Source organism: Lycium ferocissimum, chromosome 1 (assembly GCF_029784015.1).
Source record: "Lycium ferocissimum isolate CSIRO_LF1 chromosome 1, AGI_CSIRO_Lferr_CH_V1, whole genome shotgun sequence".
In the NCBI taxonomy this organism is placed as follows: domain Eukaryota; kingdom Viridiplantae; phylum Streptophyta; class Magnoliopsida; order Solanales; family Solanaceae; genus Lycium; species Lycium ferocissimum.
This window is the reverse complement of record NC_081342.1, coordinates 5,769,701-5,788,356: the sequence shown is the minus strand read 5'-3', so window position 1 is coordinate 5,788,356 and position 18,656 is coordinate 5,769,701. Positions and strand designations below refer to the sequence as shown.

General features: G+C 32.2%; 2 protein-coding genes across 5 annotated transcripts; both read left to right on the top strand.

The window, feature by feature from the left end:
• Nucleotides 1–286: 286 nt before the first annotated feature.
• On the top strand, nt 287–4,578 carry LOC132032689 (cryptochrome-1). 2 transcript variants are annotated; one of them, XM_059422405.1, is made up of 5 exons: nt 287–1,441; nt 1,865–2,086; nt 2,280–2,986; nt 3,430–4,196; nt 4,228–4,578. In XM_059422405.1, exons 1-5 carry the CDS (start codon nt 1,129–1,131, stop codon nt 4,265–4,267), a joined length of 2,049 nt encoding a protein of 682 aa, XP_059278388.1. In that variant the 5' UTR covers nt 287–1,128; the 3' UTR covers nt 4,268–4,578. The 2 variants fall into 2 exon arrangements, with proteins under 2 accessions (XP_059278388.1, XP_059278462.1); XM_059422479.1 differs by having other exon boundaries at nt 297–1,441; nt 3,430–4,105; nt 4,251–4,578.
• A 3,343-nt stretch (nt 4,579–7,921) lies between these two features.
• LOC132032504 (phosphoenolpyruvate carboxylase kinase 1-like) lies at nt 7,922–12,910 on the top strand. 3 transcript variants are annotated; one of them, XM_059422290.1, is made up of 4 exons: nt 7,922–8,457; nt 9,209–9,367; nt 9,961–10,180; nt 12,598–12,910. In XM_059422290.1, the coding sequence occupies exons 1-4, from the start codon at nt 8,113–8,115 to the stop codon at nt 12,651–12,653; spliced, it is 780 nt and encodes a 259-aa protein (XP_059278273.1). In that variant the 5' UTR covers nt 7,922–8,112; the 3' UTR covers nt 12,654–12,910. The 3 variants fall into 3 exon arrangements, with proteins under 3 accessions (XP_059278273.1, XP_059278200.1, XP_059278142.1); XM_059422217.1 differs by lacking the exon at nt 12,598–12,910 and adding an exon at nt 11,809–12,285 and having other exon boundaries at nt 7,925–8,457; nt 9,209–9,427; XM_059422159.1 differs by having other exon boundaries at nt 7,930–8,457; nt 9,209–9,427.
• The last annotated feature ends 5,746 nt before the right edge of the window (nt 12,911–18,656 follow it).

The window sequence follows — 18,656 nt, the reverse complement described above, 5'->3', positions numbered from 1 at the left end:
TAAAACGAACAGTGTAGCAAGGATTATATTTTATATTAATAAGCAAAAACAATGAATAGTTGGGCCCGTGCAATTGCATCTAGTTTTAAAAAATACGGCCACCGAAAAAGTGGACATAATGGTAGATACTATAATTAGTAAGAAATCAAATCCTAAAGTTTGTATGTGACGTTAATATATGTCAATGTTACTATAGCAAGATACCTAAAGCTGTACAAAATAAATTAAAATTTAAACCAAAATGGAAAAAAGAATTGAGGCATAATCTCTGTGCAGAACAATCAAGACATCTGAATTACTGTTAATATAAAGCTGTTAATCCTTTTTTATTTTATTTATTTCCATTTTCAGTAATTGGTGGTCCTGTAGATGACATTTTTTTTAGTAGTATTTTATTCTTCTACGGTGTTGCTATTGGACTTTGTCTTGAGGCCACTCCACTTGATCACAGGAAGCCTAATCTTTTATATATACTTACTATCTTTTTGCATCTCCAGCAGATTTTGATACCCCATGTGGGATGTTCCCAATAGTTGTTCTTGAGTTTTGTCTTATCTAATCATCTGTTTTGGTTACTCCAATCTTGGTACTTAAAATTCAGTACTAAATCTCTTATTAACTCCTTATTGGTCCTCTTCTGACAGTTTTTTTGTGTGGAATTATTGGCATGGGGTGAGATTGATTTTGGTTTCTTGAGTATTAGTACTTGTTTTCTTTACTTGGGTTTTGTCAAACTATGATTTTTTACTAAGTATGATGGATTTCTTTGGAATATGATGAGAAATTGGACTGAATTTTGAGCAAGATTGGATTTTTATGATATTCTGAGATTTGGGTTCAAGAGCTGAAGTGAAGATATTTGTTGGGGATTGTTTGGATTTGTCCAATTTTGTGAGATCTTGGTTTCTTGAGTATAAGTACTGGTTGGCTTTAGTTGGGTTTTGGCAAAATATGATTTTTCACTTAGTCTGATGGTTTTCTTGGGAATATGATGAAAAATTGGACTGAATTTTGAGCAAGATTGGATTTTTATGATATTCTGAGATTTGGATTCAAGAGCTTAAGTGAAGATATTTGGTTAGGGATTGTTTGGTTTTGTCAATCTTTTTAGGATCTGTGGGAACTGAAATGGAGAGCAATTCTAAGACTATTGTGTGGTTTAGGAGGGATTTGAGAATTGAGGATAATCCAGCTTTAGCTGCTGCTGCTAGAAATGGAAGTATTTTACCAGTGTTTATTTGGTGTCCTAAAGAAGAAGGGCAATTTTATCCAGGTAGAGTTTCAAGATGGTGGCTGAAGCAATCTCTAATTCACTTGGAACAGTCTTTGAAATCTCTTGGAGCTGAACTTTTGCTGATAAAAGCTCAGAGTACACTGTCTGCTCTCTTGGAGTGCGTCGATGCTGTTGGAGCAACAAAAGTTGTGTATAATCATCTATATGGTAAGTAGTAACCTTTGGCTTTTGCTGTTAGAGTTACTGTTATAGAATCTGTGGAGAAAACATCATGTTGTTGATAGTTTGTATTATGAGCAGATGTGATAGATCTAATCCATTGAACTGTCTTAAGAAACAAGCTCCAATTAGCTTTGTTATTGTTCTTGAGTGGCATTACAGAATATAGAAGACTATAAACAGAGGGTTAATGCACAACCTCTATATATATATATACACACACACACACACACAAACATGTATACATATGTGTGTGTGTGAAGTGTATATTGCTATAGATAGGTTTTTCATCCGGCCCATATGTCCAGAAATCCGTCATCTTTTAAAAATGGGTCTACTCGAATATTTGAGTTCCATGTGCTCGATATCTGATTCTGATAAAGTACATGATCAATTTTCCGTTTGATTTAGATCCTGTTTCACTTGTTCGTGACCACAATATCAAGCAAAAGCTGGGAGAACTTGGCATATCTGTTCAGAGCTACAATGGGGACTTACTGAATGAACCATGGGAAGTCTACGATGATGATGGACAAGTTTTTACAACATTCAATGCATACTGGGAGAAGTCTTTGCTTATTCAAAACGATCCTGTTTCACACCTTCCTCCTTGGAGATTAATTCAAGCCGCAGGTATATCTGAAGAAAAGTTAATCTCATTCTTCTTGAACATTTGGAAATACACTGATGTTCTACATTAACATGGTGAATATTGTTAATATGGATATTGAACGATGTTTAACATTTCTCCAATACTTTATATTTTAAATGCACATCGTATCATATACCTATAGGAAACCTGATAATTCATCTCTCTCATTGACAGGATCAGTTAAAATGTGTTCGATTGAGGAACTGGGACTGGAAAATGAGTCAGAAAAATCTAGTAACGCATTACTAGGGAAAGGATGGGCGCCAGGTTGGAGCAATGCAGACAAGGCCTTAACTGAATTTGTAGAAAACAATCTACTTGGATACTCAAAGGATAGGCTGAAAGTCGGGGGAAATTCCACATCTCTTTTATCTCCTTATCTTCACTTCGGAGAAGTAAGTGTAAGGAAAGTTTTCCACAGTGTGCGTTTGAAGCAGATGCTTTGGACCAAAGAGGGGAACTCTGTTGGAGATGAGAGTGCTAATCTTTACCTTAGAGCTATTGGGCTTCGAGAATATTCCCGCTATATCTGTTTTAATTTCCCATTTTCTCATGAAAGATCATTACTGAAGAACCTGAAGTTTTTCCCTTGGAATGCTGATCAGGCCCATTTTAAGGCTTGGCGACAGGGTCGGACTGGTTACCCATTAGTAGATGCAGGAATGAGAGAGCTTTGGGCAACTGGATGGGTTCATAATAAAATAAGAGTGATTGTGTCGAGTTTCTTTGTGAAGTTTTTACTTCTGCCATGGCAATGGGGGATGAAGTACTTTTGGGATACGCTCTTGGACGCAGATTTAGAAAGTGATATTATTGGCTGGCAATATATTTCTGGTAGCTTGCCAGATGGTCATGAACTTGAGCGCCTAGATAACCCAGAGGTATGTCATGTTTATGCTTATGTGACATCTGTCTATCAATGCCAGTATATTGTTGATGTAAAATAGTTGATGATGTTTCTTGGCATGGTTTCGTTTTTTCTTCCATTTGTATGGCAGAAGAGACCAGGGCTACAACCTCAATAGAAGTTACGGGTTTAGCAGAACCCAGTAGCTTTGGCCCAAACCCTATATTTGTATAAAGAAATTTGGTTAACATGTATAAATAATGCATCCTGAGCACAGTAAACAAAAGGAGTTACAGTTCAGAATCCATAAACTTTAAATCCTGGATACGACTAGTCTAATTAAGAAAAGGGACTTTGTGAAGTTCAATTACTCGAATCGAGAAAAGAAACTCTCTTTTTGGGTACAAGTATTGTGTATTTTGTGTGATTTAGTTGATGAGTTGAGAGCTTATTTAGTTTCGTCAACTCTTCATGCAGGTTCAAGGGTTCAACTACGATCCTGAGGGTGAATATGTGAGGCATTGGCTACCCGAGCTAGCAAGAATGCCAGCTGAGTGGATCCATCATCCTTGGGATGCACCACTTACTGTGCTCAAGGCTGCTGGGGTGGAACTCGGAATAAATTATCCGAACCCCATAATTGACGTCGATGTTGCGAGGGATCGTCTAATGCGAGCAATATTTATCATGCGAGAAAAAGAAGCAGCTGTGAATGCCTCGGATGAAAATGGAACCGTTGAAGTTGTTTTTGATAACTCTGAAAATGTTGGAGATTTGGCCAATCCAAAGGACGTTGTAAAGGGAAAGTTGCCTTGCCCGAGCAGTTCATCTTATGATCAGAGAGTTCCATCAATGGGAAATGGGTGCACAAATAAAAAGAGACCAAAGCCAGAAGAAGAAACAAAGAAGCTCAAAGATAACGGGCTTAGCTGCAAGAACGGAGGGAGAATGTCAAACGTGGATGGTGACTTGTGCTCTACTGCAGAATCCTCTTCTATGAAAAAACAGATGACAACCAGCAGAAATTCGTTTTCTGTACCTCGAGCAATTTCCATATCTTACGACAAAAAATCCTTTGAGGATGAAGCATCGTCACATGCGAAGCTGCATAAGGAAGAAGAGATTGACACGGAAATCAATTCACACAAAAATGGTAAGACTCGGAACACCCTAAGGTTGATTTTTTGTTGTCTAATTTCTCCGTTCAAAACAGGAAAGCTTCATGTATTATATTTATTCGTCTTGTTTCTGTTCAAGTTTTCATCATGACGGGAGCCTGTCTTCTTCTCCATATGCAGGAGCGATAGCACGATGATTCCCTCGCCATCTCCAAACGGCTGTCTCTTTTGAAATTGTTCAATAGGAGACAGATAGTCCAATCAGCATATGCAGTGGAATGGCGATTCTGTTGAACGTCCCTTGTTGTACATAACTACCTCTTAATCATTAGCAAGGTTGTAGTTTGTTTGACGTAGTAAACGGTAGAACTCATCTGAAGCAGCTCAGATTCATGGTTGAATCTCTACTTTGTTAAGTTGAATATGAATGTATGTTGTATTTCATAGTAATAAAAGATGAAAGAGGTCCTCCAGTTTTGAGAAATGATAACACAGCCTACTTTGGGTATGAAGTGCTTCTGTATTCTCATAATTCATAGTATTTTATATATGTATCACTGTTGAAGAATTAGTAACCAGTTAACACCTGTTGATTGTGTCGTGGCATGCTTTTTGATAGAGCTCCTACCTCCCAGGGGAGCCTAAAAAGGTTACATGCACCAGTCCATTCAGTCAATGAAGCAATTGTAGGCTATGATGATTATGCCGTTTCAAATTGTTGTTTCAGGGAAATAACTTATATAGGCTTATAAACCTCCGCCACAAACCCATTTTGAAGGTAATATTCAAGGCTAAGGATGAATGTACACTGATCATTGTAAAGGTAGATTCATGAGGATACGACCTCAAATTGAAAAAACCGATCTTGCTAACTCAATTCAATTGTGCATTAGCATTGCTGGTACCAATCTATGCACGAGCACGTCTTGACAGAGGCATTCAACATTTAAATACTAACATGGTCCCGATAGTATCAAGTTAAATTGATACTGTCAACACACTAAATAAGTGTTTGTTTAATAGTTTGGTTCATTATTTCAACTTTAAACTTGAAATACAGAATTTAAAGTTAGAAAAGCAGAGTTGGGTATTTCACGTGAAATAGAGATTTCACGTCACAAAACTTTAACCTTATTTTCAAGTGTAGTTCATGTTTAAACACAACTTCAACTTTCAAATATCCTTTTCTGACTCTAACTTCATATACTTATTTTTTGTTCAGATCTCAACCAAATCATGTCCATGCCTAAAGGGTTTTAACCTAGAAATCAAGGTTTCAGATCAAGCAAAAGTAAGTCTATTCTCAAAGATTACTTTTATACAGACTTCTCTTCTCCAAATATTTTGTTTCATTATTTCGTAAAAGAAAAAAGAGAACGGTTGCTTTATACATTGAAGTATGTTTTTTGTCTTTAAATACGTCTTTTACAAAGTAGCCCACCGTTTAAGTCACTTTCACCTGATTGATTAACACTGAAACAGCCTTACATTAATCTTTTTAAATTGATTTTAGCACTAACTATTATCCTGATGGGACAACAAGACAGAAATCTAACTGGATTTCTGCAATTATCTTCACCTAATTTTCCCAACTATTTTGTACTATTATAACTTGTCGTACCAGGGGCCAAGCCTAGTTCCTTACTGAGACAAATGAACTTTTTAAGTTTATCTATCTCTCATTTTTGGATATTCAATCATACAAAGAACAATATAAGTCTAAGTGTAAAATCATTGTTTAAAAAATCAAACTTTTTAGATGTGATCAGTTTAACATTTTAATAAGTATCCTCTGGAATTTATGTGCTTGGCAGGCACTATGCAAAGCTGGCCGATGTTTTTCATTTGGCCACCATAGTAAGATATCCAAGTCACATTATCTGTACAAATTGTACTTCATTGTTTGATGTCAATACCTAAGACAGTAGACATAAATTGTTGAACAAGTCTCCATTAATTATGTTTAAATCGCCCTCACATAACTATTTTTTCTATAGTGATTGCGTCGAAATCAATTTGCGTGTACTGCAACTATTCTATGCGATATTTGCTACCTCCGACTCGCAAAGATTGTGTTGGGTGATGGTTGTGGTAGTAGCTAGTGATAATAGTGGCTAGCCATAGTTATTAACAATGGTTGTTGATCATGATAGTTGATGACAACAACTAATAATTATGGTGAACAATATTGACAGCTAATGGTGGAGGTGATTGATGACGGTTGGTGATAAACAGAGGTGATTGTCAGTAATGATTGATGGTTGTAATGGTAATGGTGGTGGTGACTGTAAATGGTGGCTAGTGTATATATGGTTGTGATGACTAACAGAACTGGAGGCGGTGCACGGCGGTGGTTAAAGATGGTGTTTATGGCCGATGATAATAGTTGATAATGATGGATGGCGAAGATATTTAGCAATGAAAGAGGATGGAGTAATGATGAACTATCACCATCTTTGTAGAAATAATTGAATATATGTCTTAATGATATTAAAATTTTCTTGTAGACCTTAATCATTCAGATCCATTCAAAGCCATTAGGTGATTATGAAAATTAAAAAAAAATAAACGCACTTAATGATAAAATCTGAATATTTAGGATCCAAACCTTAAAAATAAACAGGCTTAATAACTGAAATCTGAATGATTAAAATAAAAACCTCCATTAAGTATAAATAAATTAGGCCTAACTGCCGTTCAAGATTTGCTAACTATGAACCTTCCATTTTTGTACTTTATTCGAAATTATAATCTTCTTTTGAAGGGAAAAGAAAAACCAAAATCAAATTAATGTTCGGATAAGAAGCCAATGTGGATTAATTGAGAGCATGTCACACTTAATTGCGTCCAGTGCTTTTGTTGAACTATGTCGTGTTTCTCTTTTACACGTTTTTAAAAAATTATTAATAAAAAATCTTTTTTAAATTATAACCTTATTTATATCTTTAATCATTCATCACAGTAATCTCTCTTCAATAAATATTATTTCTATTTATATGCCTTATCCATCAATTACGTATTTGACATCACATCAATTAACATATTCTCAAGCTTAAATTAGATGAGAAAAACAATCTTACAAATGTTTCTATGTTTCTTTTTTTTTTTTTTTAATCAAACAGTATGAAAGTACCTGCGATGTGCAAAGTAATTTGAAGGGCGCCAATACAAATTACAATTATAATCATACATTAAATTTCGCTCCCTTCCAACGTGCAAAGAATAGATCAATTTAAGATGTTGAGAATTTCACCATTAAATGCAAAATTAAGCTCAAAAAGGAGAACGAGACTAACTGAAATCAAACAAAATTAAATACTCTCTCCATCTCAAATTATCTATCGTCCCTTTTAAAAATAAAATAATTGTCCCTAATTATTTGTCATTTTAAAAGTTCAAATAAAAAATTCATTATTCTTTTCACATATTAACCTTAGTAATAATTGTTTTCGAAACTATAAACACATTAATTATGGGGAGATAACACATAGCTAAAGTAATATCTTAAGACATAAATAAGGATAAACCAATCAAACCCCTTCATAATTAATACTCCCCGTCCCAGTTTATATAAGGGTTGATCTATTTAGTGAATCAAACTGCTCTTTCTTTGTCTATAATTTTAAACATAAATTCTTCGAGTAATTTATAATAAAATTTACATATTTAAAAACCACATAAAAAGTACTATAAGTATGCATTATATCATTCACAATATATGAAAAAAGTTAAGAGGAAAATCGTATCAGAAAAAAAGCTGTTTGACTCACCATATAGATCAACCCTCATATAAATTGGGATGGAGGGAATAGTATTTTTCTTAATGAGCGTGTAAAAAAAAAAAATAGATAATTTGAAACGGAGGGAGTACTCCATATAATATTGTGAAATACAAAGAAAACCAGATGGTTAATTTTCATTGGCCGAAAAAGATTCAAAAGAATATTCTTTTATAATATTCCAACTCCCAATACCACTATATAAATCCATCATCATGAGAAAATAGAAAAGTTATCGAAACGACGAAAACAGGAAAAACGTAATGAGCGAGGCATTAAAGCGAAACTATCATATATGCGAAGAGCTAGGTAAGGGACGATTCGGCGTCGTTTTCAAGTGTTACTCACCAAAAACCGGCGAGAAATTCGCCGTCAAGTCAATCAACAAACTTCTCATCGCTGATGACTCTATTGATCGTCAATGCATTTACAATGAAGCTAAAATCATGCAATTGGTTTCACCTAATCCTCACATTGTTCGTATCGAAGATGTTTATGAAGATGATACGTACCTTGATATCGTTATGGAGCTGTGTGAGTCGTCTGATCTCTTCCAACGATTAGAGACTCAACGAGTCTTCTCTGAGTCTGATGCCATTGCTGTTATGGTACTACTCTTTCAGTCAAATTTATGAAATAGCGGAAAATTATACTTTTTATTTACTGTAAATGGCTAGAAATTGGAAAATATTAATGCAACAGCCAACAGATTGTAAATATGGAGGAAAAAGTATAACCTGTAAAATTAAGCTAGTTTTTGTTCTAAAATTTGGTACTTCTCTTAAGTGATTTTTGACTAATATTTTTAAATTGTACTCTTCTCTTTGTCTAAATTTATGTGACTTTTCACTTCTGATTCAAACTGCATGAACTTGACCAATATTTGTAGATGTATTTTTTTTACCAAACTGATATGAGAAAAGTTGCAATTTTATAGTAGTTTTCGTGTAGTTTTCAAATGTATAAATTTTAATTTTAAAATATTGAGTTAATCTAATCCAATTTAACTTCAAAATTTAGTGAAATTGACTTTCGAAAAGCGAAAAGTATCACATAATGGCTAAATCCGAAAATATTAATGTAGCAGACTGTAAACATGGACGAAAAAGTAACCTGTAAAATTAAGCAAGTTTTTGTTCTAAGATTTGGGACTTCTCTATTTTTTTTTGTAGATTCAAATAAAGTGATTTTGACTAATATACTACTAATTTCATTATTTATGATCAATCAAATCCAATTTAACTCAGGAAAGTTAGTCAAATTGATGATTAAATAAGTGAGAATACCAAAGGCTTTAATTTTCTATTGTTTAATTTTCCTCAGCATTGATAATTATTTTTTGATCAACGGTTTTTCTAGGTTCCGTTGATGGAGGCAGTAACACATTGCCACAAGCTCGGCGTAGCGCACCGTGATATCAAGCCGGATAACATTCTGTTTAACGACCGGAACGCGTTGAAATTAGCTGATTTTGGCTCGGCTGAGTGTTTCCGCCGCGGCGAGCTGATGAGCGGAGTGGTAGGAACACCTTATTACGTGGCACCTGAGGTTTTAGCAGGAAGAGATTACAATGAGAAGGTCACTTTTACTTGTCCATCAAACTAAAAATATATGTATTACTTATTTCAAATTATTTTTCAAGTTCATTAAGACTCACACAATTGATATGGGTACTTCATTTATTACTCCCTCCGTCCCAATTTATGTGACACTTTTCAGATTTAGAGATTCAAATAAGTTTTTTTTTTACCACCAACTTTTTATGTCTTTTAAATCTCCTGAATTCTCAATTATTGTGGCTTATAGTACTTTTTTTTACGTAGTTTTCAAAGTATATAAATTTTATGTCAAAAAACTTAAAGATTTTTTATTCGAATACACAGTTAAAATTAACAGGTTTGACTCTCGAAATTTGAATTGTGTCACATAAATTGAGCTAGATGGAGTATTTTTTAAGGGCTGTGCAAAGTTTATTGTGGGCAAATAAAAATGAACGATTTGTTTAAAATGTTTTAGGAGTGGACGCCGTATTAAAATAAAATATGTTTTATTTTATATTTATTTTGTGATCGCAGTTATTTATTTTCTGCTAAAAAAATTTATGCTAACAGGTAGATATTTGGAGTGCGGGTATAATTCTGTATATAATGCTGGCTGGAATTCCTCCATTTTATGGTGACTCTACAGAGGAGATTTTTGAAGCTGTTCTTAGAGCAAACCTTAGGTTTCCGACGAGGATTTTCCAGTCTGTGTCGCCGGCGGCGAAGGATTTGCTACGTGGAATGCTATGTAAAGATGTTTCTAGAAGATTCTCACCTGAACAAGTCCTTCGTAAGTATCACCACCCTATCGTTATAAGTCTCTAACCCCCCTTTTTCTCTTAGCTTACCAGCATAGAGTTATTTAATTTGACCAGAATTTTTAATCAGAACTTTAAATAATTAAATTAAGCTATATCTATCTGAATAAAATAAAATTATTTGAATAGTTTCTTTACTTTCTCTTACTCCCTCTATCTTAATTTATGTGACATGTTTTCTAAGTCAACTCCAAAAAAATGACACTTTTCTTCCTCCGTTTTAATTTATGTGGTATCATTTGACTAGGCATGAAGTTTAAGAAAAAAAGGGAATACTTTTGAAATTTGTGATCCACAATAAGTATTAGATATTTATGTGTATGTGAATTATCTCATAAAGTTAAACCTTTCGAATTAATAGACCTATTTTTTAAAATCTGTGTGATTTTTTTTAATTAAAAAAACAAGATAAATGATTTTTTTAAATTTTTCGTCAACGAAAAGGATATATTTATGCTATTTGTGTAAGGACTGGGATATATATGCACAATTTATTTTTGACAAGGGAAAACTACATATATATACATGTTAAGGAGCAATATTTACGAAACATGACGATAGTTTTCCTTATTTACAAAACATAATGATATATTACGAAACATGACGGATTTTCATATATTTTTCATTTTTTTATTTTTTTTCCAAAAAATATATTATTTTAAAAAAAAAATTGATTTTTTTAAAAAATATTTTAATTTTTTTAAAAAAATAATTTATAATTTTTTTTTTTTTTTTTTTTTCAAAGGCTTAAAAAATTACCTCAATTTTTTTGTGTATGGAAGCTGTATGAAACATGTATAAAATGTGTATATGTAAGCGAAATTTTTAATATAATTTTTATACACAAAATTGTGAGTGAAAACTTTAAGCCTTGAATATTGCATGAAAGTTGTTACAATATTGTTGTAGTTGTATTAATTTTCCAGAAACCTAATATGAACTTTATAAATGAAAAATGTGAATGAAATTCTAAGTCTTGAGCGAGATATACACATTTCATACGTTCTTCATACATAAAATTTGAGCGAACTTTTTAAGCCTTGAGCAAGATATACACATTTCATACACAAAGATTTGAGCGATTATTTTAAGTCTTGAATGTCGTATCAAAGTTGCATTCAATGTTGTTGTAGTTGTATTAATTTTACAGAAATCTAACATGAACTTTATATACGAAAATATGAGCGAAATTTTAAGACTTGAGCGAACAAATTTCATACTGTTTTCATACACATAATTTTGGGCGGATTTTTTAATCCTTGAACGAGATATAGACATTTCATACATTTTTCATACACTAAATTTTGAGCAAACTTTTTAAGCCTTGAGCGAGATATACACATTTCATACAGCTTTTATACATAAATTTTTTATCTAAAAAAATATTTTAAAAAAATTTAATTTTTTTTTTTTATAAAAAAAGCATGTTTTGTATAGGGTTTGTAATGTCATATTTTGTAAATATAAAACTATCGTCACGTTTCGTAAATATTTCTCCTTAAGATGTATATATACGTAGTTGACCCGTTTAATAAAGGGTATATCCACTCTAAATCGCAAAGCTAAAGGATACATTTGCATTTTTTTTTTAATTACATAGGGGGTAGGGAAAGGGGATTACGACGTGGGGATTCAAACCCTCACCAATAAGGTGAAAGTTCAGTTAGCCAGCCAACTGAGCTACTAGATCCCTACGATTTACGTAGACTTACTTGCAGGGGCGAATGCAGTAAGAGGCCAGGGTGTTCACCTGTGTATATTTAAGGTAAATTTTCTGTGTTCATGTACATATATTAACTTTTGAACACCCTGAACATATATTACAGTGTATATTTAGGTCTAGTTATTTTTCCGAACACTCTGAGTGAAAATCCTGGATCCACCACTGCTTACTTGTGTCTATTTGTGCCAATTAGATGAACTTCGAATCATTTTTAATCCATTCAACATTTGAGCACCATTGCTCCCCGTAGCCTCCTATGATAATGAAAAATTAGATCTTTATGTGGATATAAAAAACATACTTCTTGTTTTCCAATTCATGTGGCATAGTTTGATGGCCAAAAAGATTTTTTTTTTTTAAAATTATAATTTTAAACAAGTCATAATGTTTGCGTGCATATAAGACGTCTGAAATTTGCGATAAACATGTCATAATATGTGGCTGTAAAAGTTTCTCATTAGGAATAAAATGAATTAATTTTTTTTTTTTTTCAAATTTAGGAAGTTGTCATTATTTTTTCAAACGGCCTAAAAAACAAATGCTACCACATAAATTGGAATTGAGAGAGATATAATTTGTGGTTAACCCTATTATATACGTATAATTTGAAATTTAAGTATTGATTCACTTATTTGTTTGGTTAATGAGGTGATATTCAATAAACAGGGCATCCATGGATCACTAGCAATGATGAGACGAAAGAAGTTGATGTCATAGCTTGACAAATTGGCCCCTCAAATCATTGTAGCTACTGTAACTACTAGGAACCCATAGCTAGTATCATTCTGCAGAGTACGTAATTAAGGAAGTTTTAATGTGTTAAGATATAAATGGATGTGTAGATAACCCATAGCTAGTTGTGTTGGTGGCTTCCTTCTTGTAGAGTAATTAAGGAAGTGTTAATGTGTTAAGTACTACTCAACTAAGAGACTCGTCTTATCTTCTATATGTAAATCAAGCTAATCTTTCCTTTTTATTATATTTGATCTGGCTTTTCATGATTTAGGAAGATTTTAAATTTATAACTAATCTTAACTTGGATGATATCAAAACTTAATTCTAATCCGTGAGATCTATCCAATTTCTTAAATGGATAAGAGTTTATCTAGTGTTTACACCAAACTGATCATCGAAAGACACATTTTTATACACACATCTATATATCACTTAACTAGTTCTTAAATTTTTACTACTAAAATTAAATTACTCGATTTGGTATAAACATCAGTGATAATTAGTAGTTACCTCTTAAAGGTTCTTAGATAATTTATTTCCTATAATATTTATACATTAAGAAGACCCTTTTATGATTGAGGATAAATAACTAAACTAATCATGATTTGATTTGCCACATCTTTTCAAAACAGTCATCTTTGTCTTGTGATTACCCAAACTGAGATCGTGAGCACTAAAAAGATAATCACGCATGAATAACTTCTCTTTACCACCAACCACAATAAGTTAGACTGTTTTTCAACTGTATTATTAACTAATATAGAGGCCCACACATGAATTTCTCCTGCTTTAGCTAGTTTATTGGTCTTACTTTTGTTGAATGTTAATTTCAAGTAACTTTAAAATTAGGTTGATTTTAGTTAATAAGTAGGAATTGTCCATTATCATGATGTTATGGCAGCATATATGTATCTGATTAGACCAACCCCCACAAAAGAAAGAAATCAATAGCATCGAAGTCGTGATATATTTCCATGCCAAGTATGGATCATTGCAAGCTGTTATAGGAATATCAAAATTAGAAGTTACACCCTGCATCCAAATTTGTTGTCCTTGTTTTACTTTTGAAAAATATAACTATTGCGTGATAGTTAAATTACCGCACTCTATCATCTGTGTTGTTCAACTGCAAAAGGAAGCAAATGATTTGACTCTCCATTGAAAATATTCTAAAAACAATCAATTTCACAAATACAACAATATTTGTTATAGAAGGGTAATTCCCTCATACATATGGTATTCTCATTTAAGAATGAAACACATCTTGAATTTCGAAACTGAGGAAATGAAGAGAAACTGTAACGGAAAAGAGCTAGATCCAAACCACCTATTACTTGATAGAAACGATTTCAAATGCAATTACAAATACTTGAAAAGAAAGTATATAAGTTCCAACGAATCTTTTATTTTGGACATCCGGTGGGACTATTATAGGAGCACACACAAACAGATTTGTTTTGCTCTGCGTCATGACACTCTGAATTAAAATATAACGCCCCATAATCTGACAGGCAACTGATTTGGCAAATTGGTAATTCTTCAGAACAAGGAAGAGAAGCATTAGATTGTGATGTACATACGAATTGAGCATTAGCTGCAGAGAGAACCTAAGTCATCACGAATATGGCTGCAAAATCAAGTAATAGGGCTACTGTTATAAAATAGTATTCTTATAACTCATATATGTGAAAAAGAAAATAAAAGTTAAATTCAATGACAATCAAAGTATTCAAATAATTCAAATGTTTGAACTAACTTGCGCACACCCAAATAGAAGCAGATTTTTAATGTAATGAAGGGGTTCAATTGAATCTCCTTCGTCAGAAGAAAAAGTACTACTTAGGATAAAACCATTTCTTTTTGTAAACTCCTAGACAGAAGGAACATTTTCAATGTAAGGGGAAGGGTTTTAAAATTAGCTTTAGCTCACAAATTCAAATTCTATGAGGCATTCAAATATTTTTGAATCCCCTAATTTGATTTATTTGCACCGTCACTTAATTACCCGGATACCTCCTAGCAACACAAGTATTGATAACCTTTGCCCAATAGAAATTTGATGTTTTCCCCGAAATTTGAACCATGATTTTCCATAATTTTTATTCCAGTTTATTAATAACACAATTTTTTTCTCCTTTAAAATTGGTACCAAAATCTAAAAATAAAAATAAAAAATTGAATATTCATTTTGGGAATGCAAAGAGGGCGCGTACCTAATCTTTGTTCTTACATTTTTTTTTTTTTTGGTTAAATCACAACAATGAAAAGATGCATGTTCAAGTTGAAAAGGAAAAAACGTATAACTGCATACACACCACAAATATAAGCAATGAAAAAACTAAAACGGTGGAAAGATATACCAAAATTCTCCATTATAAAAATTTAGTGAATGAAGTAACTTTCCACTTATCTTTTATACTAGAATTAGAATTTAAGAGATGGTAATAACAGGAACAATTCATCTTAATAGGAAATTTCTTGATGAAATCAAATTTAGATAATTCATGATTATTTTGATATACAACTAGAGGAGGATTTCCTTACAAAGACAATATGAAGAATATGGAAAAACTATTAACTGTAACAATATCAGTCTTTTCTATATGGTAAAAGTTTAAATTTCCAGTCGGTGTTAATTATCTTTGAACAATATGTGCTTTTCAGTAATTGTACCACACCAATTGCGGTTGTCAAAAGAAATTTATTCGACTCAAATGGCTGGGTTATGATAGGCAATAGTATTTAGATTCATGTGTGTACGTGAAAATTGCAATTTTTAACAAATATACATAACAAGTAATATTATATATAGTATATAATAGTGAAATATACATACTACATAAGTACTATAATATATATACTTATTCAAGAAATTGTATAATATTTACCACATAAACAGTGTTATACTTGTTTATGGATTAGAATGCTACCTGAGAATGTTGGAGCTTTTTAGAAAAGTAACTAATGTGTTTGATATGTATTTAATTTCGTTATCACTAATATAGAAAACTCTTTATTTAAAGTCTTTTATTCATAGCAACATTTTTTATTATGGTATAAAATCATATATACTCTGTATATATAAAGTATATATTGTAGATTATGTAATTTGATTAAAAGTTATAGATTATGGAAATATTTTACTTATTTGCTAATAATTATTTAACCTTCCTTTTATAAAATGGCATTGGAGGTGGGTGAGTGGTCTTGAATTTTTTGCCCGGCCTGACTCATAGGCAAAACTTCCAGTTTACGAGCCCGTTTGGCTTAGCTTATAAGTATAAGTTATTTTCTTTTTTTTTTTTTGAGTGTTTACTAACTTATGCCCATTTTGTCTTAAAATAAGCTCAAAAATAAATTGGGTTTTAGTTAAAAAAAAAACAAATTTTATAAGTTCAAAAACAACTTATAAGCTGTTTTTTTTTTAAGCCCAACCAAGCAGGCTCTAACTAGCTTTGACTTTGAAGGTTTGTCCATAAGACAAGCAAGAATCAAAAGTTCAAGACCATCAATTTTTAAGGCTGTTGGGTGTAATTTCATGAGCATGCATTGCCTCAGCCTATTTCCCAAAGCCCATGAATATAATGGACTGGGCTGACACGCTAGCTCAACACAAATGACGGATATTTAATATATAGGTCTTTAAACAAATAGTCGGTCAAATTTATTGTTTAATTTTTATTTACCCTGAGAACAACTCAATGGCTTAAAAGTTACTATAATTTGACTCGTAAATAATTAAGAACCACCCTCCCTCCATGAGTTCTTCTCTTGCTTGAGTTGTCTAGAAGATCAGGAAAGTGATTAAAAAGAATGAGAGAATTATTTTCTTGTGGTCACACAAATTCAATTCACAGAGACATCCAAGTAAAATTAAACAAATTCTCTTTCCGTTTTTTCTTAATTTATTTTTATTATTTCTATCCAGACCAAACAAAAAGAAAGCAACAAATTCCTTTTACATTCTTCTCATTTTTTCCTGTTCCTTTGTAAATTTCCACAAAATATTTGGCAGGCCAAGCAAGCAGGGACATGTGGAAAGTTTACGTGTCTTCTCTTTAAGAAAAAAAAAAATCTAATCGGGTTGATGTGAAAAGTCTTTGTATCTTTTACCCAAGACAACAAAGCCAAGACAACAAACTTGTTATGTTTTTCCAAAGGGATGTGGCCCAAACATATAGTCTAGTCTAAGCTTAAAGAGAACCTATTTCTCTCTTTCTTTAATTAAGATTGACCTGTCTCGATCAGAATATTAAAGTATCTAAATTTGAATATATATTTAAATATTAAAATATTATATTAAAATTTGAATACTAAAATAATAGAGAGTATTTGTTTTCGAAAAACATCTAAATGAACGGAACTTTTATGTAATTTTTAATCAATAAGTACTCTCTCTGTCCCAAAAAGATTATCATCCTTTTGTTTTTAGTCTGTCCTGAAAAGATTGCCATCTTTCTATATTTAAAAATAATTTAACTTTATGAGATGATTTACAGCTACACAAATATTTAAGGCTTATTTTGGACCACACATTTAAAAGTCTTCCTTTATTTCTTAAACTTTGTGTCAAGTCAAAATAGGATAATCTTTTTAGGACGGAGGGAATACAAAATTTAAATAAATACCAATAAAGAATTTTAAAAATACTAATTATATGGTGGTTGATGATGGTGATGGCTAATAGTGGTGGTTACGTTGTGGATGCCAACTGTCGGTAGTTGGTGTGGTGGTTGTGGGTTGTAGTTACTAGATAGTGGTGATGATGGCTAGCAGTGGTCGTTAACAATGGTGGTAGTTGGCGGTGGCGACCAACATCTGTGGTGAATGATAGTGATAACTAATGGTGGTGATGACTGACAGTAGCGGTTAGTGGATTTTTGTGGTAACAATGAGTAGTTATGATGACTATGAATGGTTTGTAGAGATGGTGACAACTGACTGTGGTGATTGGTGGTAGTATGTGTCGTGGTGGTGGTGGAGGTAATGGTTGATAATAGCAGAAAGCGATGGTGGTAGTTGCTGATAGTGGGCGGGCGACAATGACAATTACCAGTGAAATTGAATTGACTGGTGGTGAAATGTCATCTTTACAGAAATTTTTAAATAGATAGCAAGATAGCTTTTAGGAAGACTTTGTTATAAGTTTTAATTATTTAGATCTATTCATACCGTTTAAGTGGTTCTAGAATTTAAAAAATTAAAAGACACGATAATTGAGATTACTAAAATTTAGACTTAAATATTAACATAATAACTAAATCTATAAATAATTAAAATTCAGACTTTCATCTAACGAACGAGGCCGTAATATCCTTGAGCTATTCACCAAGCAATTGTTGCTATCCTTATTCACATGTCAATTAGTCAAAATGAGGATGAGCCAAAGAAAGCAATTGCGACGATCTTTTAGTAGGACCAAAGAGCCCTCCCTTCTCAAGCAGCTATATATATTTCTACTTGCTATGTTTTATGAGCTCTTATTTAAAGGAAAATCTTGGAGAAATAATACTCCCACTGTCCATTTTTACTTTTCATGTATACTAAAAATAGATCTCTACTTTTACTTGTCCAGTTTGAAAAACCAAAAAATAATCTATCATTTAATACCTATTTTACCCTTAATATTTATTATTGAGTGGGAAACTTCAAGAAATTGTTAGTGGCTACACAACTTTTAAGGCATGTTTGATTGATTTCAACCATTAGATGGCTTAATAATAATTAAGGGTAATATAGTAAAATTGTCATTCTATCTATACGCTTAAGGAGGTGTCTTGCAAACAATAAGAGGGAAAATAAAAAATCCCCGCTTTACTTTTTTATCATCCACTTTTCTGCCCCCGGTTAATTAATAAATAAAGTATATATTTTTTTCCATAATACCCATAGTAATTGGTATATAGTCTCAATAGACTTGAAAAATGATTTGAAAAATAATAATTAATGTTAAGGATAAAATGATTTCATAAGTTGTCGTGAAATCAATT